The sequence below is a fragment of the Xylocopa sonorina genome, chromosome 1 (assembly GCF_050948175.1).
Source record: "Xylocopa sonorina isolate GNS202 chromosome 1, iyXylSono1_principal, whole genome shotgun sequence".
NCBI classification, from domain to species: domain Eukaryota; kingdom Metazoa; phylum Arthropoda; class Insecta; order Hymenoptera; family Apidae; genus Xylocopa; species Xylocopa sonorina.
Window position 1 is genome coordinate 15329128 of NC_135193.1, and position 23791 is coordinate 15352918.

General features: G+C 41.3%; 3 protein-coding genes across 10 annotated transcripts in view; 2 read left to right on the top strand and 1 right to left on the bottom strand.

Annotated features, from left to right (window-relative positions):
• LOC143423653 (uncharacterized) overlaps positions 1–23791 on the top strand; it is a 121093-nt gene that overhangs the window by 41470 nt on the left and 55832 nt on the right. The gene's annotated exons all lie outside the window — the stretch shown is intronic.
• Corn (microtubule-binding protein cornetto) overlaps positions 1–23791 on the top strand; it is a 34087-nt gene that overhangs the window by 8316 nt on the left and 1980 nt on the right. For 7 of the 8 annotated variants that reach the window (XR_013102488.1, XR_013102492.1, XR_013102501.1 and 4 more), the window contains exons 1-10: positions 11889–11971; positions 17190–17558; positions 20279–21635; positions 21832–21947; positions 22080–22220; positions 22349–22446; positions 22523–22706; positions 22814–23036; positions 23171–23421; positions 23549–23757. Coding sequence is in view for 5 of the 8 variants with exons in the window: in XM_076904161.1 (XP_076760276.1) it covers positions 11897–11971; positions 17190–17558; positions 20279–21635; positions 21832–21947; positions 22080–22220; positions 22349–22446; positions 22523–22706; positions 22814–23036; positions 23171–23421; positions 23549–23757 (3023 nt within the window). In the remaining 3 variants the exon portion in view is untranslated. Of the gene's footprint in view, positions 1–11888; positions 11972–17189; positions 17559–20278; positions 21636–21831; positions 21948–22079; positions 22221–22348; positions 22447–22522; positions 22707–22813; positions 23037–23170; positions 23422–23548; positions 23758–23791 lie in introns of those variants that run through there. The other variant, XM_076904070.1, reaches the window with a different exon arrangement.
• On the bottom strand, positions 10979–11684 carry LOC143429065 (uncharacterized). The gene has a single exon (XM_076904495.1). It carries the CDS (start codon positions 11649–11651, stop codon positions 10986–10988), a length of 666 nt encoding a protein of 221 aa, XP_076760610.1. The 5' UTR covers positions 11652–11684; the 3' UTR covers positions 10979–10985.

The window sequence follows — 23791 nt, forward strand, 5'->3', positions numbered from 1 at the left end:
ACGGCGCATGTGCGCGTAAATTGTGTGCGGTTAATGTGTGGGGTAGGCACTTACGGGCGCAGAAATAAAGGGAACGAGATATGAGGCGAGACAGTGTGGGATACAATGTCTCACAACGCGATACTTACCGCACGATATATTAGGTACACAGTGAGTAATTTTAATATTTTTATGCCTATTGAAAACGGAATTGTATTACACTATATTAAAATGTAATGTACGATTTATTTATTGCATATGTAAGTTTAAATATTAGGGCAGAAGAAGAAAGAAAAATGTTCAGATATTTTATGAGTTCTAATATTTGGAAAATTGCTTAATTTAATACAATTTTTGTTCTGGTATATTATTATGTTATACGAAGTAATTCAATCTTTTGAAACACTTGTTCAGCAATATACATATGCCGGTCCATAAAAGTCACGGTCACTTTTACTTATGTGTGTTTTTGTTTGTCCTTCGTCTTGCTTCGCAGCAGCTCGATTAAGGCATGATAGAACGGCTCTCAGTGTTGCGTTGAGAATTCGAAAATTATCCAAGTAATGTACAGTCAGGCAAGAATAGAAATTCTACAGGGTTTCACGTTAAATGCGAATACAACAGACTCTAGTACAACTATAAGAAATCTTCTTTAAAATTGGTAGCGATGAAAATAATAAGTCATGCTGCACTCGACTTGAATGAAAAGGAGAATTCTCACATTTTATTACATAGCATTACGCGAGAGTTTAGCATAACTCTTTCTTCGTTGAGAGTTGCTTTGCACTGTTCTTTCTTTGAAACAAGATTATGAACAAAGCGATTTAGGGTACGTGTCTAACCGAAAGTACAGCCATCGCGTTGCTCTCGAGGGTCAAATTTAGCAATGTGTATATACATATGTAAGTGTTTCTCGTATTGTATGTATGGGTCAAATTGACTCTGGAGAGCAACTCGAGGTAATTTTATTTTCGTATATGTAGACACGTAGTCTTAAGTGCAAAATTACTCTCAGAACTTACAAAACGTTTCGTATTAAACTGGTAGATAAAATGGTTTTCGATGATTGAGTTTAAGATAGGAAATTTTGTAGGTTAGAAGGCGCAACAGTGAAATAGAGGGAGGTTAACAGGATGCCAGATGTTTGCAGATCAAGAATTTGTTGTTTTGGGTTTTATGGTGCAGGCATACTGCTCTAGCACTTGCGGCCCATTACCCCATGGTTGGCACGCAGGCCTAATCCTCCGAATTACGAGGGGTGCAAGACAGTATGTCGCTTGGTCTAACGCTTGATCAGCTGTAGTGGGACGTGACAATAGAAAAATTATAGTATGTAGAATAGAACGTTTAGTACGCCACAATTTTATGTACATAAGCTGTTACTGGTTTGGCTTTCATATACATCATTTCTTTTCTCCAACTTCGTATTCCCTTCAGTTGCAGTACATATAATTACTTCATTTACAGAGACTTCTCAGTTAGGATTATTTAAACCTTTTACTTTCGTGTTTCGAATTTCCATTCCAGCGAAGAATTCAATTGGTTAAAAAACGCATATAATTGAAGACGCAACACCCTGTATACTTCGATATGTAAAACACATCTGATTCGTATGCGACATACGCGCAGGAGGTACGCAACTCACGAAACGAGTAGAAAGAAAAAGCACGGGCAGCACGTGTGCGACGCGTTAATTACCACGTGCGTACGTTAAATTCAAGAACCGTAACTTTATCGATTGCAGGGAACGATTTCGCGAGTCTCCGTTTCTCAACTCCGGTCACACCAATCGGGAGGAAATTAAAGCAGCCAAGAATAGATGCTCAGTGTCGTAGGTCAGGCAGCTAGAAGTGAGAGTCCGGTTCTCGACGCGAGAGACGCGTCTAAAGCTCCACTTGTCGAGACGCGGGCTAGGGATCGGTGGTTGTCACTTAGGATTCTCCGTGCATCTAAACTTCTTCTACGAACGATACAAAATATCGACTCATAATGAATCGCGTAGATTTTACGCGGGCCAATTTAATTCGCATTTGACTTAATATCCGTGCGCCTGCACCAGAGGTTCGTAAACTGGGTATGCAAATTCTGGTGTAACGCACCGTCGACACGCGACGCGTAGATTATAAAAATAAGCTGTATGGTTATTCCTGGCGTCGAACCGTTCACCTTTGACGCTGTCGTTTCTGGCGGGGTGGTTTGCTCGTTTTCTGCCAGGCCATCTGTGACCTCGCCATAATATTTGCGTGGCGAACGCGCGGCCCAACCGGCATGCAAAGAACGCACCATGGCTTCATCTCGCTGGCGCAGCAACGCACAGCGAGTCCAGTTTGTTACCAACATTTGAGACAGGGATGAAATAGAAGATTCATTGTAACCTATTCAGGGATATTGACACGTATGCGTATGTTTATAATTACCTCTATATACTTTTAGAAATAGTCACGCGTATGCCAACACACGAGATTATTACTCATTCCACGATCGTCTCGTGGGCGTTCAAGAGAAAGTCATTAATAGACCAATCTTAGTTTGATTAGTAGTTACCTCAAAGGCACAAAATGGTACCTACATTACAGTTGTATTCACAAATGCCACATTATTAGTACGGAATGATTTTAGTATGATTGTTTTTTATTTCTTGTGAAATGTAAGGTCTATTTTTGTCGTATGCCCTGGATGTAGAGCGAACATCCAACTTATCACTACTGACAAGAATCCTACTTTCTCATCACGTAACCAATTACTACTACCCACCCACGATTTAACACCGTCGACTGCATGCATCACGGTTACTTAAACCTGTAGCATACAAATGAGGCTGCCTTAGTACAACCTTCCTAAACTCCTAAAAAAAGATCGTCTCGTATAACAAATTTCAATCGAATTAAAGCATATTCCGAAAATTAAAAAGGGCATTTATTTCAGTTAATACGAACGAAAAAATATTAAGGAAATGACGCTCGTTTCGTCTAATATACATGGAATAAACCAGGTCTACGGAGAGGCGGTTTCGTCGCGAGCAGCAATTCTCCAGAAAAATTAGACAGGCAAAAAATACAAAGCGCGCGGGATAATAAGAAGAAAGAAAACATTGGGCCGCTCGGTGGAATCGAAATAAAAGACGTCGCCAGGAAAGTGGTTTCGTAGCGGGTTCCAATTCCGCGCTGAAAACGTTGCGCCATATGTTCAGCTCGAGCATGGGGACTTCCGAAAGCTACTCGAGACTATCTCGAGTGTCCACGAGGTAAATGCAAACTCGCTAAAAGCCACCCAGCCAGATGGCTTTCCCGGCGAAATTTCATCCCGACTCTAAGGTCGTTCATCCCGCCGTTAGATTACGATCTATTCCCGTTTCGTTCCTTTTTCTGACACTGGTCCAGCCAGAATTCGACGGACGCTGTCCGGCGACGCGCGAACAGCGTTTCGCGCGTTCGTTGCACGCTTGATACGCGTGGATGCCTTTTTTGGTCACGTCTTCGACGTAGTCGAAGGGACATTCGTCGGTGGATGATGCAACGGCTCGCATCATCGCGGGGATCGTTGACTCACCGGTCGTTTTGCTCCTCTTCGTCTCGACGGTGGATCGATGTCGCTTTCGCGCGCCTGCGGCGAGAAAACGGCCGATAGGACGGTGGTGTAATCGTTGATTGATGCATCTGAGTAGTTCGGTTGCGCCGGTGTGGGAATTAGGGCGGGTTGTACGCCCCACGAGGGTAGCTATTCAGATGTACAGGGGGTGAGTCAACTTTTAATTTTTCCTCAGGATGGAACAGAAGGCAAGACTTGAGATTTATTTTTGTAAACAACTATGAATCTGGTGTACCGTGCACTGTATACATTATCTATGCAGGGTGCATCACTGGAAATACTTTCCAGGCTAAAGCTAAATGATTTCAAAAGATGAATAGTTTTCCATAGCATAGAAACGGATGTACATTGTTTAATAGATTCAGTCTGTTGTATTAAGGTTTCATTAATTTGGGAGATATTTTACTTTTAATATGATGAATTGGTATGTGGGGTACAGTTTCTACTCCTTTACTCAATTGGCATTTATGTCTTTTTAAATGACACATAATATTTTTTTCTAAAACACAAGTATCTACGTATATTAGTAGTTTTGGTCTATCTGTTAGTACTGTTTTAGATTATTGTATAATTATACTTATGCGGGTTTTATTCAATTTACGGCACCGTGAACGGCAGAAATTGGAGTTTACAGGAAGTAAAAAGGTTTCAACTTCTTTTAGGATGAAAATGGGGAAAATTAAATTATACTCGTAGAAGTAGCTTATTTCGACTGCTTTTATAAGAGTTGCAGACAATTGTAAGCTCTCCAAAGATAAAAATTGTCCAGCTAGATGGGGCCTTATTATTCCTGTGACAGTTGAAATTGATTATTAGAGATATATAGGGTGTAAGTGTGATTCTTTTAGTTTATTTATATTTGTTATATTTTTTACTCCCCTTTCCCAATTTCCATTCGATTATTTGACTCTTTAACAACTTCTTACTCGATATTGTGTAATAGGGGTTGCTTGCTCGAACTGCGATGCAGAATTTGATATAAATAGTTATAACGTGATTCAGAAGCAAAACTCGACGTTACTCATCATACTTTGGCTCGAATATTCTGAACACCATATCGTCAGCAACATTAGCAATCTTTCTGCGATCAAAGTATCGCACTTCCAAAATTATTTAACTAATGGATGTCCAACTGTCACTGAAGATGGGCTGTAAATGCCAGTGAAACGCACAATAAAGCTGGTCGCCCGTATTCGTAGGATTTGTCGTAATACGATCCTACAGACCAGGTGTTCGATCCGAAGTAATTGTCAACAATTGAACTGTTCTGTTAGAAAGAAAGAGAGACCCGTAAATCATCCTCTGCAGGCTACTTCCTGGTATTCTTTAGAACCTACGCGAAGCATAACATTCACTTTACAATCCAGTAGCGTGAAAGCAGCTGGAACTCTCGGAAATTTCGACTTTTTACCACCGTAATTCACTCGGAAATATTTTCGAGTAGAATCCAGTAACGGCCAGAAGTTGGACTCGATCCAACCGGCAAGTAGAATCTCTCGCTTTCTCTCTCTCCCTTTCTGAACTAATTCCCATAAAAAAAAGACGATGGGACGCTGTAACCGTATCTATAGTTTATTTATAAATATCTTACGCGCGAAATATCAATAACCCTGGTGATTCAACTGGCATAACCGCAACCCTAAATACAACCCTGATTTGCGAAGCGGGGAGGGAGAACCGGTGTGCGTCGACCATCGAGCGAGACCCGTTTCTTCATCTTGATGTGTCGAATTAATATCAGGTAATTCGAGATAAGCAATAACTTGCAATTAAGCAACCAGCAATTTACTGCTGAATGTTCAGCGTTAAGTCACCAGATGGGCGATTACAGTGATTTAGTCTCTGAGAATGTTGTAAGTTAAAACAGAAATGTTTGGTTATCTCTGAGATATAGCTGTTTGCATTCAATAACGGGGCACAATGAATACCTCGTGGCATTCGCGTTCCCAAGGGTTCTCTGGTTATTTAACTTTTTTTTCTTCCCCATTACGAAATATCGCGAGGCATTCGGGAGTATATAATCCTAAAGTAACAATACAATTGCATCATCTCTAGTTACGTCAGAATTTAATACACAATAGACTTAATTAAAAAGATAATTAACCCTTTGCGCTCGCATTTATATTTTAGAAGACTCGACGAGGAACTCGGAATTATATTTCGCGTTCGATCAAGATGAAAGAAACAGTGTTTGATAATTGAAGGAATAATTTCCTTGATGAAGTATCGTTTCTCATTGGGAGCAAAAAATGTTTAATTACCGCGTCACGTCCGAGCAATTTCTGTCGATCGCGATAGAAACGGCTCGCGGCATGAATCGTTACAAAATAATTCCGATCCTGGTTGTTTACCCGTCGCAATGACGGGATACTTTCACGCGGGGCAACGCAAATTTTACGTAACGTCAATTTCGTAAAGGAACGTAAAAATCCGTTTTTACTACTTTTATGGTGAAACGAGGAAGTTGCTCTTCGAATCGATCGCGTCTCGCGATATCACGAGGCTATCGGATGACGTTCCTTTTGTCGAAAGGAGCAAACGACCGTTAACAAGAACGGTTGACGATCGCCAAGCGCCAGACAGGAGAGAGAAAAAGAGAGAGAGAGGAAAAAATGGATCACGCAACAGGGCTAGTCGCCAGTTCTTTTCGCGTTACACGCGGCGCTACCTTATTTGGTTTCGTCTTCGTGCGGATCACGGCACGAAATTGCATAAAAGGCTTCCTGCGCGATCTTTCCTGTCGCCATTCTTATGCGCCGTCTACATAATGCAATCCATTTAACTCTATTTTCGCCGCTAATCCTCTCCGTTATCGCGTTCTTTCATCAGCGTGTATATCGTGGAGGCGAGGGATCGGTATTCAAGAATACAGGTGCGATCGAGCGATCGATTTCATCGGTAGAATCCGCTTCGAATTAGTTGCTGGTTTAGAATCGTTTCCATCGCTATAATCAAGCGAACTTAAGTATTCGTTCACGTTATTAAGCATTAAAGGTTTGGTCTGCATCGGACGATACGTTAAAATAATTTTAATATAGCCATAAATTTTGCAGCGGCGAAAGGAATTCAAGTTTCACTGATTTTTAAAATTTGCGAAATCGTTGTTACCTCGTTGCTCAATTCCCGACGCAAACGCTGGAAAAGAGACTTCGTTGAGAGTTAAACGCCGGTGCGAAAACGACGAGGACGACGATGTGCAAACGTGCGTGGAAAACGCGCGTTTCCAGCCGGGTTGCTCTGAACAGCTTGTAAACGCCTGGAACGTTTACTATTTTCCACTTCTGAATTAAACGTGAATCTAAATGCGAATCGTGCAACCGCGATATTTTTGCGACGCGAAGATCACGTAATATCGACCATCACAGTCGTTGAACGCGTCGTGAACGTTTCATACGTTGGACAGTTCGACGGAAGCAAAATGAAACTAAAAATTTTGTGTCGTAACGAAAAATATTTATTTCGATTCTGCGATGATTTATTTCCTTAAGTCGCAATTAGATGTGGAGTAATTAGGGCACACGTTTTATAACCGTGCGAGATGCAAGGTGGACGTGTATGTAATAGGGGTTACAGCAAGTGTCTAATCTATACAGTGATACCCAAAGTTTCGAATATTGGATCTCTTTCACTAGTCGGCTGAATGTTTCCAGAATAAATAAAATTGAACCGCGCGACCCTGACATTTCTCCAATAAGACCAATCAGACTTTCGTTACTGTGTACAACTAACGTCTCCGATGTTGTCAGGTTACGGACGTTCCATCCGCATTGCGACTAGCGTCGTTACCATCTGATAAACAGTTTCTGATGTACAGACTGTGGTTAGCCTTGCCATTTCCTATTACTCTTAAATATTATATTTTTCTTCCACGTGTACCATAGTCCAGAATGAGGACAAGTAATTCGAGATATCATTCTTAGAGAAATAAAATAAACTTCTAAGCGACTTTAAGGACTTGAGTATTTGTTTCAGTCATTTTTTTTATAATTGTTTTTCCTATAGAATAGTAGATACCGTTAGATAGGGACGTTAACGATTAAATAACTTCGAACAGTATTTGCAATTGTATTAAAATTTCAATCGAAGGAAAGCTTGTGAAGAAGTGGTTAATATTTGAAATATTATTTATGGACGATAGCGACTGTATTTACGCGAGCAACACCCGGTACGTAGCGTCAACGTCGACCGCGCGAAGAGGTACACGTGGCCTCATTAACGAGTGCACGTTTCGCTGAGTTAGGGTAGAAGTTTAGCGGGCGTTCGGCGTGCTCTATTCATCCCCGCTGTATTTTGTTAATTGCATCCGCGCCGATCGACTTTGTCGCCCCTCGTTTTGTCTCAAACGCTCTTTTCGTTGCCTCGCCCTAAAGCTCCTCTTTTTTCCCCTTTTTGTTTTTTCCCTTTCTGTCCCTCTTCTCCTTTTATTCTCAAGCAGGTACTCATCGAGGATGCGTAAACGTCAAGTACCCTCTCTTTCATTATCTTTTTCTCCATTTTTGAAACAATCTTTTGCAAAACATGAAATCGTAGCGTAAATGGTACTCTACCGGGTGTCTTATCTCAAATTGAAAATGTTTATAACGTAAATTATGTATAAGTATCGAGGAAAGTCCGAGTTGTATTTTTTAAGTACGTTTCAAGGTTCGAATAGCTCGTTGAGAACCTACTTCCTTGTAGATTTCAACGAGATTAATTCACCGTGTACGAATGCGTGCGCGGCATGGCGATCGACATTCCCTGTTCGGGGATTTCTTTAATTCCGAAACGGTGTTGCGCAAGGGTTCGCTCTACCGAAATCGTAGAAACACAACGCGGCTAAACGAGGGTTGTCTCTGTCCTTATTTTCCCTCTCGCTCGTACGCCGGTTCCCCAGTGATCTTAATAAAGTAAAACGAGTTCTCTCGAGTAAGAAACTTAGCTAACGATCCCCGGTTGACCTCCATTACGACTGGCGACCTTTGCGCCGGCTGAAAGTTGGGTCAGAGAGGCGGACGGAGGCTCTGAATGGCGCGGTCCTCATTGAATTAATGAAGGAACGAACGTATCCGCTCTCGTGCGCGATACCGTGCCCATATAGAGTCCTCGGCCGTTCGAACGGAAACGCGGACGCCTCCGTGGGGTTCCCCGAATGTCCGCGATCGGAATCGATCCCTGTCGATTTCTATCTGTACGTATACACGTTCGTTCCTGCCACGTGAATCAACGATAAAGCAACAGATTATGGATATCTTATCGAAGTTTTTCTCTTTAAATCTGTTTTTTTTTTTTTTTTTTTTATGATTTACCGAGATTGGTTCAGCGATTGGTGTAAGTAGATTTATTCGGTTCAACTGTTAAGCGTTTGTTTGTTATCATTTAGTTATATTGAATTAGAAGTCAGTGAATCAATGGTCGAGCTGATGTAGATCCAACGATGTCGTGCGATTAGTGAGGCTGATGAGGAAGCGACTTTGTATGAATAAATATCTCGACCTGGAAGGAATATATGGGGCTCGTGAGCCATTGTGATGTCAATCAGTGAGGTAACACGGTTGGAAGCGTTAATTGTATTGTATCTCATAGGAAAGTGGAATAATTGGGCGCGTTGGAAAGGGTACATTGAACACGATAGATCTCATCGAGTGTCTTTGGTACAATAGATTTCATGGAATTCTAGTACCAGCATGGTATTTCTAGATTCTTCGTAATACTTTCAGTATTCTATTTGTACGTGTGAAAAAATCTTTTGTTACTTATTGTTAGTTGAGAAAGGAGAATAGAAGTAATTTACTCTACGATTACCAGTTGTGATAAAGATATTTAATTACTTGACTTATTATATTTATATCAAATACTTCTGAACACTTTCCAATTTACTGTCTGAGTCAGCAAGGTGTAAAACTAAGTGAGCTAATGAAGTAGTGTTCTCTGATATAAAATATTCTTTACAGTGACAGCGAAGGGCTTTGTGACAATGAAGCAGACACGTGGAATTTAATCAGCCAACATGCATAAATACTTTAGGTAAATAATTACGCATATTTTAGAATGCTTCTGTCGAAGCTGAGCCATATTTTATTGTACGTAACGGTATCTAAAAAAGGATGTAAATAAATAAATTTGATAAAAGAAACAGAGAATACGAGTGACAAACGCTGAAGCGAAAAAGTGCGAGGTATGCATTGCCATAAAAATTGTTCATTTCTGTTTTTTTTCTTTGCGAGGAACTATGGTATCTTTTATCGCACACGTTACAATGTGAACGATAACAATAAATACGCAAGAAACGGCGGTAATACTGATCGATATTGACATTGACAAAACGTCGATTAATCGTTTATCATCGTTACAGCGACGAATGCCCATGGATTATATCGGATACTTATTCACATATGCAACTAGTACAAAAATGAATAACAAATGCAAAAGTTCCGATTAAGAAAATAAGTCGTGTAGCTCGTTCGTTCTGGTGGCTTACAAAGTACCCAGCAAGCATACGTAAATAATATTTAAAATCGTACACGAATCAAGAAAGCGTCTTGTTTTTTCCTTGTACGAAAATAAGGAACGGGAATCAAGGACAACTTTCATTCCAGCCTGATCGATTACGTGGAAGTATACATTCCTCCGCGTCTACATAACTAGAGGCATCCCCCATTTCTTAGCAAACATGGTGTTCCACGAACCATTACGTCCATTAACCGTCGAATTGAGCTTCTTCGACCATCTGACTCATTTTTATCAAAACAACAATTCCACTTACGATTAAATCATTCTCCATTTGCGTTAGCTAATTTTTAACACTGCGCGTTGAATTTTTCATTCAGACTTTCAATCGCTACGCTCTGCATTGCCTCAGTCTTTTCTCAGAAAGCTTTTTCTTACGATGTTTTCTAAACACTGAAATCGATATTTCGCAATTTCAAGTTAATACAGATAGTTTGCTTCTGGCATGACTTGACAATTTTTATGATAGTACGAAGACCAGTTATCACGAAAAGGGTGTAAAGCTTAAGGCACATAATACAGCAAGAGTTTATACTACAAATTTGCTTGCGTTTTCCGTTTTACAATGAGAATTTCAAATGGCAACAAATGAAATGGTCAGTATTTAAATCGCTATTTTAATCAGTATTTTGTTACCAAAAGATTAATGTAAAAATAGTAAACGATTAGTATATAAATAACGAATAATAATAAAAAAAGGTCATTGTGGAATTAATCATTGGTTATAGTATTATTGCAATCAGTATGAAATTAATAAACGGACAATATAAAGCAGAATAGACTCATATTTAAATACTGACCAATAAAATACAAGCCATTTGAAATGGCTTGAACAGAAAAATTCAGCGTGGATCGCACACGTCCGGGTACGGAACGTGTTTAAACACGATCATCTTTCACTCTTTCTCTTACCGTTTACCCAATCGTTCCTTTCACTTCACCTCGATCTTCGTTTTAGTCTGCTTTGGCACGATCTCCACGAAGGAAACCCCGTCCAAAGTTCTGACTCGCCCCTGCGGATTCACGAGCGTTCTCTTCACAATTTTCTCGCCGTACTGAATACTAGTAATAATCCTAGCTCCAACCAAACCACCCATTTTCTCCTCTTCGCGACGAGCACCGCTTCGCTTCGTCTCCTTTCTTCTACTCGATTCGTTTTCCGCCTCTTTCCTTCTATTCGATTCGTTCTCCGCCTCTTCCTTGCTCTTCGAACAATTCCAATCCCTCTCAGCATCCTTCATCGCGTCTAATCCTTTCCCTGTCTGCTCCCTGGAAGGTTCCTTCGACTTCCGGCTCTTCGTCCTCGAATCACCGTCGACACTGATTCTACCTCCGTCGCCAATGTATTTCACCCTGTCTCTGACTGATTTCGGGCCCAAGAGGATCTGTCCTCCGTCACCGGTGTATTCCACGTCCCCAGTGTTCAGCTCGATCCTCAGTCGACATCCGTCGCCGATTATTTTAATGCTTCCACGGTTCTTCGACATCGTGATGTCGCATCCGTCCCCGGTAACTTGGAGGTACTGCTCGTTGCAGCGCAGGCTCAAGGAGAGGCCGTCTCCGGAGATTTTCTTACTCGTCAACTCCCTCACGCCCATGTTTCTCCAGTGACGATCGTATTTTTTCCAATCTTTCGCTGCAGCGACGTAACCTTAGAGGTAATTCTTTGTAACTCGAAACTGCGAGGAACGCGCGTTATGCAACGCGTCCAGATCGATTTCCCCGGAGTCGTTGTTTTTCCGTTGACGAGTCGAGTCGATAATCGCGAGTGGTTTCTCGTCGTTTTCGTTAATCCAGCCTCCTATATGTTCTTGAACGTTGCACTTCGTGGACGATCGCCCGGATGAATCTGACTTCGCTGATCTCGATGTTCTCGAGGATGGTCAGGTTCATTTGTCTATTCCTGTGGCTCGACGAGGTGAGCGGTCATTTTCGATATCGCTATCGAATTGTTTTTTTTTTAATTCGTGGTTTTAAGTCGTGTCGTAGAATCTTCTGTATCAAACGATTACTGAACTAAGTCTACGTTTTCTGCGATTAATATTCTTCTTTCTTTCCTCAACAGTTTTAATGACCCCAAGACCGTTCTTATCTTTCACAATTTTCTAATCGAATAGAAACGAAAGATTGCTCTCAGCCACGAATCACTCGAACCACGCGGGCTAATCGTACTCTCTACGACTTCTTGATCGTCGTAACCATTCGCAAGTTAGATCTGATATCACCGATACCACACTTCTCGTGTTACCGCCTCGTACTCTCTGCTTCTCGAACGGTTCCACTTCCACTCGTTCTGGAAGCCAGCGAGCAGAAACGATTTGCTCGAACGGATTTCCCTCTTTAGTCCAGTGGACCGATCAAAAGAGGAAGGTTACGATTTTGGAGAGAACAACGCGTCCAGTTAACAGACACGATTGTCCGCGGTGGTTGTTCGTTCGACGAGCGATCAGACTAAACAGTAACGGCAACAGCGTTTGCAGCGCTGTAATAATGACCGTCACCGGCAGGGATCGGGACTCCTTCCCAGCCAATCGGCCTCGCCGCTTTCGGGAGTTCCCCTAGACCTTCTCGTCGTTCAGGCCACGAGCCGCTTTCAAAGTTCTCGGTCACCTCTTCACAATTATCACGGCTAGGCACACCGTACACTATCAACGATATCTGGCAGAAATTATCAACGGTCTTTCCCCTTTCGTGATAGAGGCTCGCGTAAAACGACAAGGTTAATAACATTGATCAATCACATTTGGCGATAATAGCTACCTTTTTTGTTTTACGACTTCGCTCGCGATACGAAAGATATTTCAAGATCTTGGGGCCTCTTCAGGTCGCTTTGCTATCCGGTGCCCCACGCGGCTGCTTAGTCCGCTTATGACTTAATTCGCCTCTGTCGAGATTCCAGTTCTTGAACATTAAACATTCGCGATTGTAATATTATTGTAATACGCAAGCTGCATTAAAACGAAATTACACGGTCCTCTTTGGCTGTACGAAATTTATTCGTTGCATTGAGAGCGACATGTAAATTGCTATTTGATTGAATGATAATCTAGACCAGAATTATGCTGTTCGTCATGGTTCAACAGTGTGGATGATCCAATAAAAATCAAATTGAACAGTTTAAAGTATCATTAAATTGGAATATTCAACCGGAATTGGAATTTGCAGCGTCCATTTCGGTTTGGATTAGTATTGAATCGTTCACGTCGCTCAAGCTAAGTGAATCATTAATTTCGCTTTAAATTTATATTGAATCAAATTGTAATTTACACGATCCACCTTGTTTTCCAATTTTGTTGATGTGACGCAGTGGGTTAAAATTTCCTGTTTAGAGTAATTTATGTAATTGGAGGAAACTCGAGTCCCATTAGGACATTTGGGAATTCTAATGGAGGTAATTTTCTTGATACGCGGAGTGACTCGATTAACAATTGCTGTCTCGAGCGTTAAATTGTTCAATTACTCGACCATTCAAATTTTTCAATGTTCGAATATCGATAGCTTGAACGTTGCTAGTTTGCAGCCGTTGGTTACTCGTTTGTTTGCATAAACTATTCATTGAGAGATTGTTTTTAATTTGCAGTGCATCGATCTCCGACTTCCTGTCGTGTGCAAGCTTATTTAAATTCCACATGTACGACCCGACCTCGGTGTCACAGCGAGGAATAATTTATATTCGAGCAACTAATTATGTAATGTCCAATTGTCCAAGCATTGAAAATTTAGGTCAAACTGCAAAACATTTGCCTCCTCTCTGATTTCGATGATTTTGAAATATTTCGTAGAAATTAACATTTCGAACAACTTTCCGAGATATTCGCGAAAACTATCGCTTATCGCTGCAATGAATTCCGCCCATAAAAATGTTTTCATAGATACGTTTTATTTACTAATACGACAGACCCTCCCAACGCAAATTCTTACGCGTGTAATTTGTATCATACGCCGTATCAGAATCGTTACGACTCAGCATACATTGAAAGATCTAGCAATACTTAAAGTTTATAGTTGCTTATCTAATCTACTCGCACGTTGTTCGCCAAGTTCAATGTGGACACTAATGTTTCTGTTTGCGAACATTTCTATCCAGAGTGGACTTGATACACGCGTACATTGTTATGTAACATAACGCTTACGACAAACCGGAACTTAGGAAATAACCTAACCTAGTCCGATCTTCACAAGTCGGAATAATTGGAAACAGCGGCGGCTGGTAGCTAAAATTAGTGGGAGTGCTGTTCCAGAAAATTAGCCTTTGTGTATTGTGTAAAAGGAAACAGACACGTGTAAAAAGGAAATTATAAGAAAAAAAGAACTATCTTCCACTAGTACGTCAGCGGGAGCGACAGTTCTCTCTCTCTCTTTCTCTCCCTCACAACGTCGCGCGTAACAGCCAAACACCATACCGCTGGAACTGTGAAGCGCACAGTTCTATACGAAGATTTTTCTTGTCTTTTTCATAAACTGGACGATGGCTACTGGCATTAAGCTTAAGGATTATGTATTGTACAAGTGTAAAGCAAGAATGAACGAGAAAACATCTTGGTATATTAAATGTTATCGATAATGTCAAGCGGAAATGGGGGGTGCTGCACACGAGGCATCGCTGATTGCAATACTAATTCGACTCGTATTAGATTACAGTTGGGTTATTATGTGCGCTGTAGAATATGGAACATTTGTACAGGGCTTTCATCTGACGCCAAGCCGGCGCAAGCTCTGTTTACATAGATTCTAAACAAAAGATAAATCGGGAAACGACCTGCAGCCAACGCTGAGATATAAGTCCTCGCAGAGATACACGCTTATAGACAAAACGTATTGGGCGGTTTCAATCCTTTTTCGGTGAATATCTTGGAAACTAAAAGAAATCAACGGTTATATACATGCATAGGATGATGTTCAAAGTTTAGATTTCTACAACGTATTTCAAAATTATCGAAAACGAAAAAAAGAAGTTGCCATTTCACAGTTTCGTCAAATTTTCAAATAATCGAATATTTCGATTTTCAAATGTCCAAACGCCAAAATATTTAGGATAATTAATTTCCTTGCTATAATCAAAATCTTTCGAAAGTTTCTAAACAAATCAGTAATAGCTAAGTTGTTGTCGTAACCGAGTTCTTATTAATAACCTTTTCGAAAACAAACATTTACGCAGACCGTAATCAATTTGCCGGCGTCTTTGACGACCGCGCTTTCTTGTCGTTTATCAATTGTAAAACATATGTGACATACAAAACCATCAATCAGTACGGCGGTCAGGAGGAGGGAGGAGTCATTCAATGACACGCGTACAAAGTACCATCATCGCTCTAAACGTTTTTTACGTGATTGAGAGCTGTTAGAAAGGGGGAACACCGCGTGATGACGCGATCTTCCTCGTCAATTGTAAATAAAGTACGTAATGACAGGGAAGAGGGAGAGAGAGGCGACATCGTAGAAATATCGAACCGACTGAGAGGGACGATTCAAGTGAAACTCGCCATGGACGCGGAGACCAACAGTTTTTGTTTACCAGCTTTTAAAACGGTCACGTTGAATTGGCATTCTTGTTTCTTTTTGAGCGGCTTTGCTTTTGACGCAAAGTGCTTTTTGTTAACCGAAGTTACTAATTTATTTTATATTGGCGTGTTGAGAGAATTGTATTTCTCTTTTTTTTTTAATATCACCATTTTATGCGTCTTTTTTCTTACCATTTTTTTATGCCTTGTTTCATATGATTTATGTAACAATAGAGTTGACACCGCTGTAGCTTGTTGTAATGGATGACGCTAATCAACGACAAAATGCTGACTCGATTATATAATCTCATGGACTTTTAATTCGTCTGTTTCTGTGTGTTTACACACTGTAGTAGTTTCTGCGTTTCTTTTCCTTTGTTAAGTAAACTCTTCAAATCTTTACTAGTTAACAATTATTGTTTTGTTCAAGTTATGCTCGTTATGCAAAAAAAATGTCATTGTAACAAACTCTCGCTGTTATCCGACAATAGTGTGTTAACATTCTCCCTTCCTTTTGAACCACCCTATACAGACATTTCACAGATTCGTTTAGTTTCCAATACATGGTCCGATCAATCGAGTCGAATTTCCTTTGCGAGTTGATTGGTCGCGAAAATTACTGCCTCCTCCCTCTCTCTTCACGTATGTTTCATTTTCGTGAATTCTGGAAGGATTCCCGGAAATTATCCCCGCTAATCGAATATCGCACCGTGTCGTCTGTCCACGGTCAAGATCCGGATTTTAATTGCTTCATCGATCCGTAGAGTTTCCGTTGAATGCTACTTCGTTCGATCAACCGCGAACCATACTTTTTGCTTTATTCGTAGCTTTCCTTCGGTTGCAGGAGGCTTCCTTCGTAGCGTTCATTTTTGCGCTAGACAGACTGTTTGCTATAACGTGGCTAACGTGGCAAACGCTGTACTGCGCTATCCTTGAGTAGTTGAGCTGTTCAATTGCACGCCGCTGAAAACAAATTACGAACGGAAGTTGAAATTATGATAAAAGTTTTTAGACAGAGTAATAAACAACAGTTTTTCATGAAATGGAAATAACGGTTATGAAATAGTAACAATTGTAGACGCTGGTTGGTAAAACTGCAGAAAAGGGTAGATTGATTTTGTTCGTGCTGATAGTTAGGTGGTGCATATTCTGAATAATTCCCCGCAAGAGGTACTTTAGGAACGGCATTTATTTAGGAGAGATAACAAATTAAAGTTTAACAATTTTAAAAGCTTTTTACTCACGTATGTACATATTTTAAGCTAATATTACGCGCAGTATACAGTAACCAATTTCATGAAATTTTTCTGAAGCTTTTCATGAAGCCCTTTCATGAAGCCATCTCTATCAACAGTATGGCTCGAGGCTCCTGCATCTAAAATCTAGTAAAAATGTTGCGAGTATAGGACAAAGATTCTGTCGTCCACTTGTAGAGACAGTAGACAATTAAGTTTGGACCATGCTTATTATCCAGTTCTTTAACCATCAAACAGTTACAGGCCTATCGACTCAACGGGTCGGTTTCGTTATTTAAATTAACGATAGTGTTTCTCAACGCGACATTCACTTTTGCTATTTGTTAATGAATCATTTTTAGAAATAATCCAACAGATATAAATCCAATTCTAATCGCAGAATGGCAACAACGAAATGAGCGTGTCGTCAAGCAACGAGCAACCGATCCTCGAGATGGAGAAGACACCTCTCGAGGACAACAGCCTGAAAGTGTTGCCGATGCAGAATGTGGCGAGGCAGGACTCTGGTGTGCCGGAAGATCTCGCGTCACCGTTGACGGACTCCAGCAAGCTGCCCAACGAGGAAGAGCTGGACGCGACGGTGAACAGCGAGTGTAACATCACCGTCATCCACGTAACGGAGTCCACGGAAGAGTCGAAGCCTGACTCTGCCCTGAACAGCGACAGGAAAGATTACGCTGGTGAAGGGAAGGACAGCAAGGACGGGAGCGACAGTGGTGTAGAGGGCTGCACTACCGAAGTCCCAAGGGTGAGGATCGATCGGTTACGTTTCTGGAGAGGCACATGGTGTTACACTGCATTTTGCGCTGCACGCTAAAAAAAAAGAAAGAATTCCAATACTTTACAAATGAAATGACATAAATCAGAAATTTACTTATATTCGGACATTGAATGATAAAAAAAAATGATTAAAATTTGGTTAACGAAGATCTTATAGTTACCAACCTGTATTTCATATTGGGAGTATAGTATTCATAATGAAGAACACTTCAGGGTTACCAGAAACACTTCACTCTCTTTCTTTAACATAATTCTAAAACAAAATAAATCTATATCTCAAAAAAGCTTATATGGCGAAATCCATTGATACGAAATTTGAAGGAGATAGGAGGTGGTCAAATCCAAAATTCTAACTTCGGATTTTCAATAGTTCCCAAGATAATGATACACTTTCGGGGCCATAGATAGAGACAGCATTCAACGGTAATAGTGACCCCTAGTATTTATAAGGAATGCCCCATCTAATTAAAAACAAATACAGTGGTTCCTCGATCAACGTTGGTAGGGGACAATGATCTGGCCGCGTAGAGCGAAACCTCTACGTATTTGCGAAGCCATCAACAACCCTCCAGCCCTGTTGAAAAAAATTAAATTAATGTCGTATTTGTCTAAAGTATGTGCATTTACATATACATGGTATATCTACATAAATATATTATTCTCTTTCACTTCACAAACGGATAGACCACTTTTCGGTAGACCTAATACATCTGTATATGAGTGAATAATATATGTGTATGTTATATCGTGTATTTGAATTTCTTACACTATTATCACGTGTACATACTGTAACGCTTTTGCTTGCCTTGATTCTAATTTGCTACTCGAGGAGAAACGATACACCAGATAAACGCGAACGAAATAGTGGCATGTAAGGCGAAGAAAATCGAACACGGTACCAGGCTACGTACCAACACAGCACCGTTACAAAAGATCTAAATGTTTACCATAGCTAGGACGGTCGCACGGTTAGGATCAGGGGAACGGTGCGGGGGCAAGATTTTCGAACGCGACGGTTTCTTAATATATTACTTCGATACGAACGTAAAAGGAGAAAATAGAGAACAGAGGACTCAAAGTAGAAGAAAATCGATACCTTAAAATTACTTGAATAAGCATTAACCCAATAACAAAATGATACATTATCCTACCATTTCACGCGACAAAATCTATTACGTAACGCACAAGACCGGTACACGTGGTCCCAAACACCTTGATTCAGTAATGAAATTATTGCTATATATCTGCATGCTAACAGATTTCTAACTTACGAAAGAAAGGAAAAGAATAGGAAACTAATTACTTAATATGTACTAATAAAAATCACCTCACTAATCTCACACTCGTTCGCTTTTATTGCTCTATAAAATACTTACCATTACACAAAGGCTCGCCTCGAAGTGAAGGATAATCGTCCCTCGCATCGATCGTGGGTCTCGTTCGACGGAATCGGATGGGCAGCAACCCTCTGTGATTGGTTCGCGGGATAACTTGAGCGGGCTGCTCGCTTCGGAATTGGACCAGGGTGCAGCAAATCAGCGATTCTAATCGGACTTCTACTGATTCTTTTCTTCTCTCGGCAGGGGGCTCTGTTGAGTCCTTAACCGTTCGAACGTGTGGTTGAAACCAATTGTCTGTTATATTCTAACTGGTTATTTGCAGCGCGACTTGTTTCGGCTGGTGTTTTGCTGCACTCTGACCGTTGTCGACCACTTTACGTGGCTACAGGAGCATCCGATGATTTCGCCACTGGTTTCTCGATGATTTTCTCCTGATGCTCGGTGTTCTCAGATGTTGAATGAACACGTGGGAAAAGGCATTGTTAAGGATGGGAACTAAATGAGGCGGGTGTTCATGGTGTGGAAATTTAACCTAAATTATACGCTATATCATAGAAACAAAAATACGCTAGACGGATGATAGCCTTCGAGACTTGTAACGTTTTAACGCATACACGCATGTGGATGCTTATGTCATATTTGTTTACGCGTACGAGTTACCATTCACTCCTTCTCAATTTTATTTTCAGAGAAAATAATATACGCTGAATAATTTGATTGGAAATGAACACTGAAATTTGTCGACAAAGAAAACCGCGTTGTTCGAGGGATCACTGTAATATTACCGACGATTCTCTATCGAAATTATTTAATAAATTGATTCGCACGTTGATGTCGGAGTTGTTTTCTGGCAAGTTTAACGTATTAATATTTATAAAATACGCCAATATGTAAATAATCTCCTATCGTGTAAAAACAAAGCTGTTCGATTATTCGAAATATTCCATTATTTAGACAGCATGCGTCATAATTAATTGAAATGTACCAAGTTCGATTGTGCTACATTTACCACGTGTACACGTATACTAAAAATTGTATTACGAAGTAACGAACAAATTTTGTAAATTTAATGAGAAATAGAAACGGAATATAACAAATAAAATATTATTAAAACGTGTTAGAATAATTAAACGAAGGTGGGCACAGAGCCACGAAAAAGATTTATTATCAATGTCCGAGCTGAACATGTTTTTCTATGCAAAATAAACGCCGTCATTGATAAAAAGAAACAGTGAAGGACATTATCAGAACGGTAAAACAAATCTTAGTAACCCAGCCAACCAACGACCTACTTTCCACGAAACGACGGTCAGAATCGCACCACTACATTCGTTAATGACGCTTTCAGGCACGAAGTCGGAACAGCGTAGATTACGCAAGCAGTTGCGGCGGCCTCGACGAGGCCTCCTGCGACTCCAGTCTAGTCAGCTGTTGCTCCGTTTACGAGGACCCGTGTGCGACTCTGCCAGACGATGTACGGTTGACCACCGGCGGAGAGGGTACCAGCGAGGGTGGCAGCGAGAGTTCCTCCATAGCAGGCAGCGTTTCCGCTCGAGCGAACCGAACGAACGTGAAGAGGTCCGTGGCCACGTCGAACGCCAATAAAAAGAAGACTGCCGCGACGGAAGCTCAAAAGAACGCCAGGACGAAGACGGTCCCGTTGAATGCTACCTATGTAATCGCCAACCAGCGCACCAAGTCTCGTGCCTCGACTCCAAGGAGCTCCGTTCTGAACAAAACGCAGCCGACAACGAGGGACAGAGCGAGATCTAGAGAGAAGTCAGCCGCCAGAGAGAACAGCAATGATAACGCGGCCAGCAACAGCCGCGTGTCGATGACATTTCGTTCAGGAACAAATTCGATGCCGCCGCGTAGCAGAACGAGACCCATCCCCGATTCACTGCCATCCGTGCTTACCACAGAGATCAACAAGGACCTCGCGCAACGCGGACGCGGCCAAACAGGGAGCTGCAGATCGAGAGGTGGGTCCAGCACACGTGGCGCACGCACGCCTAGCTCGACGCCGTCCGAGGAGGTGAAGAAGCCTCTGCCAGCACCTAGGGTACCTTACACAGGCCGCATGGAGGCCCTCAGAGCCTCTAGACTGGACAAGATGAGTACAAACGCGGACAACAAGGCGTTGGATACGTACGCCACGTTACCCAGGAGAAATAGAAACAAAATGAGCGTTGCCAAAGTCGGTGAGAAATCGAACAAGACCGCCAGAAGTAGATCCGGGAGCAGAGACGTGAGTTTGAGCAGGCAGGCTGAAAAGAAGAATACCGCCAAGGACTCTTCCGGGCACAAGAGTTTGCCACCGTATCCTAGACACAAGACTGCCGAGAAGACGGTCATCTATCACGAGATCAGCGTACAAACTGGTCTGACCGGTAATGACATTGAGAACGCTTTGTCCGGGGTGCCCAGCGCTGTTCCAGGGCCGGAAGTGGTTGAAAGACTGCACGAGGAGTGCCAAACGGAGGGCACGTGGGACGACATGCAGACGATGCAGAGCGATCTGAAACGGTTAAACGAGGAAACGACGAGCCAGAAGGAGGAGAACGAGAAGCTGAAGGCTGAAATTATCGAGGTGAAGCGATTGCTTGAAGAGGAGCAGGCTGACCACGCGTTCGCCCGGCAAGAATTGGATAGAAACGCACAACGAGTACTCGCGATGCTGGGTACGCCACAATCAGAACACGCTGGTGAGCACTCATTTCACGATTTTATATATTTTCTGCTTTCTTTCGGTTGATGCCTGTAATGGACGAAACGTATTTTAAAAAGTACTTACATTCTCAGTTCGCGGTTATAATCGTAACGCGTAGAATACTTTTTGAAATACGTTTCACCGATTAGTGATTATTTTCGGTGAAATGAGAAATTATGAATGAATTTTAGAAGGCAGCGATAGTTTCCTAGAACTGGAGTGTCATTTGCAATCGTCTGGACAAGTGGTTGCTAGACAAGAGTTACAGATAGCTGATTTACAATCTTTAGGCCGCATGTTGAGCAGGGTAAGTTACATCACGTATGGTATCCATAATGTTACCACTATTTGTATAATTATCTGTAGCATTATAATTGAACCGTGAATTGAACCGTGTTTTTTGATTTATTCATTTACAATGCTTTGTTAATCCACGAAGGATTTGGAGAAAAGTTTAGCCGCCCAAAAGGCATTGCTGCAACAACAACAAGAATTGGAAGCAGAATCGGCTGAGATGCAAGACTTCCTTCAAGAAGAGAAAGCTGCTTTGGCAGATGCTTTAAAAGAGACTGAAACGGAGGTATCTTTTTCCTCAGAAAGTGAATTTTATCTTGGCCACGGTTTTTATAAATCTAGACTAGTAATTTAGACGGTAGGAAAACATACGCCAAAGAATGCGATATGATCATGCGATTTTTTAATTTGTAGCTTGCGAAGAAGGAAGAATTGTTAACGAGACGCGAGGTAGAATTGGAGAGGCAGACCGAGGAATGCAAGCACTTAGTGCGAATTAGTGAACTGCGACGGTAGTATTTGTACAAGATAAACGAACCTTGGTATGTTAGTTCATTTCATTGACATTGCTTTCTCGTTCATTTGCAGACAAGAAAATTTGTCTATGAGCATGAAATTGAATGCAGTCGAACGACGAAGCAGGGAACTCCTACTCACACAGGGAGCCGCCGTTTCCGGAGCTGCGGTTGCGTTATCCGGTCTTGGGACCAGACTAGAGGGATTGGTGGACCAACTGATAACGTCCTACAATATCTCAGTGAAAGACCTTGAGGTAATATTCCACTACTTATTTCGTTATATTCGAACAATTTGATAATTGATATACCATTATACGATATACATTTGATGGTAATAATTAACAATAATTTTCGTTCGTAGGATGTGATATATCACAATGAAGCGTACAGTAGGAGCAATAGCAGCATTGAGTCAAGTCCTGTTAGCTCTAAACATAGTCTGAAAGAGTGCACGCCTAGTCCAAAAAGTGGTTCCTTCGTTTCCGCGGTAATTGGTGCGATTCGGAACGCGGCGACGCATCCATTCGCAACGAAGAACACGGATAAAAAATCTACCTTAGAGTCAGCTAAACAAATATACAAAGGTATAAAAATCGAAGGAAATTTTAATCTACACCATTGTATCAAAAAACCTGTACTATTATAGTAATTTATAGTAGAGAAGTGATTAATTAAAATCGTATAATGTGCACTTTTTTTATTCTCTATAACTATTTAGAATTAAGTATGGAATCATCGTCTGACTTGCTCGATTTCGAAACCGAGCCGTGCCTGATGATGGAAAGCGTGTTGGAGGATGTTCCCCTGCCAGATACGTACTCGCACAACATGGTGTCGAGCAGTGACTCGCTTCGCAGAGCCTTAAGCTTCCCGGAAACTGTGGAAGAGAGTAATCTCAAAAAGACGCGCACCAACGAGGAATGTTCAAGTCTTACGAATCTTACGCAAGCTATTTTACATCGCCGCAAGGTATAAATGTGCCGAACGAATCAGCATGCATATGTATTTTATTGCTCGTTGCTCTAAGATATAATAATCAAACGATCGAGATTACAGAAAGGAATAATTAATTGTATCTTTTAATAAATTTTTATAGGTGGAAAACGAGGAAGACGATGATTGCGATTCTATAAGCGAATCTGATACGGGTACGAACGACGGTCCGCTGGCTTCGGATTACTGTCCCGCTGTCGGACTTGTTGACCAAGTGATTGATGTAGACAACCTTGTCACGAAATTACTGAAAGTACTACGAATAATACAGCTCGACAACGACACGTGCATACAGGAGCTAAAAGAAGAGAAGTAATTTCACGTTTCCTTAACGCTTGCGTGTATC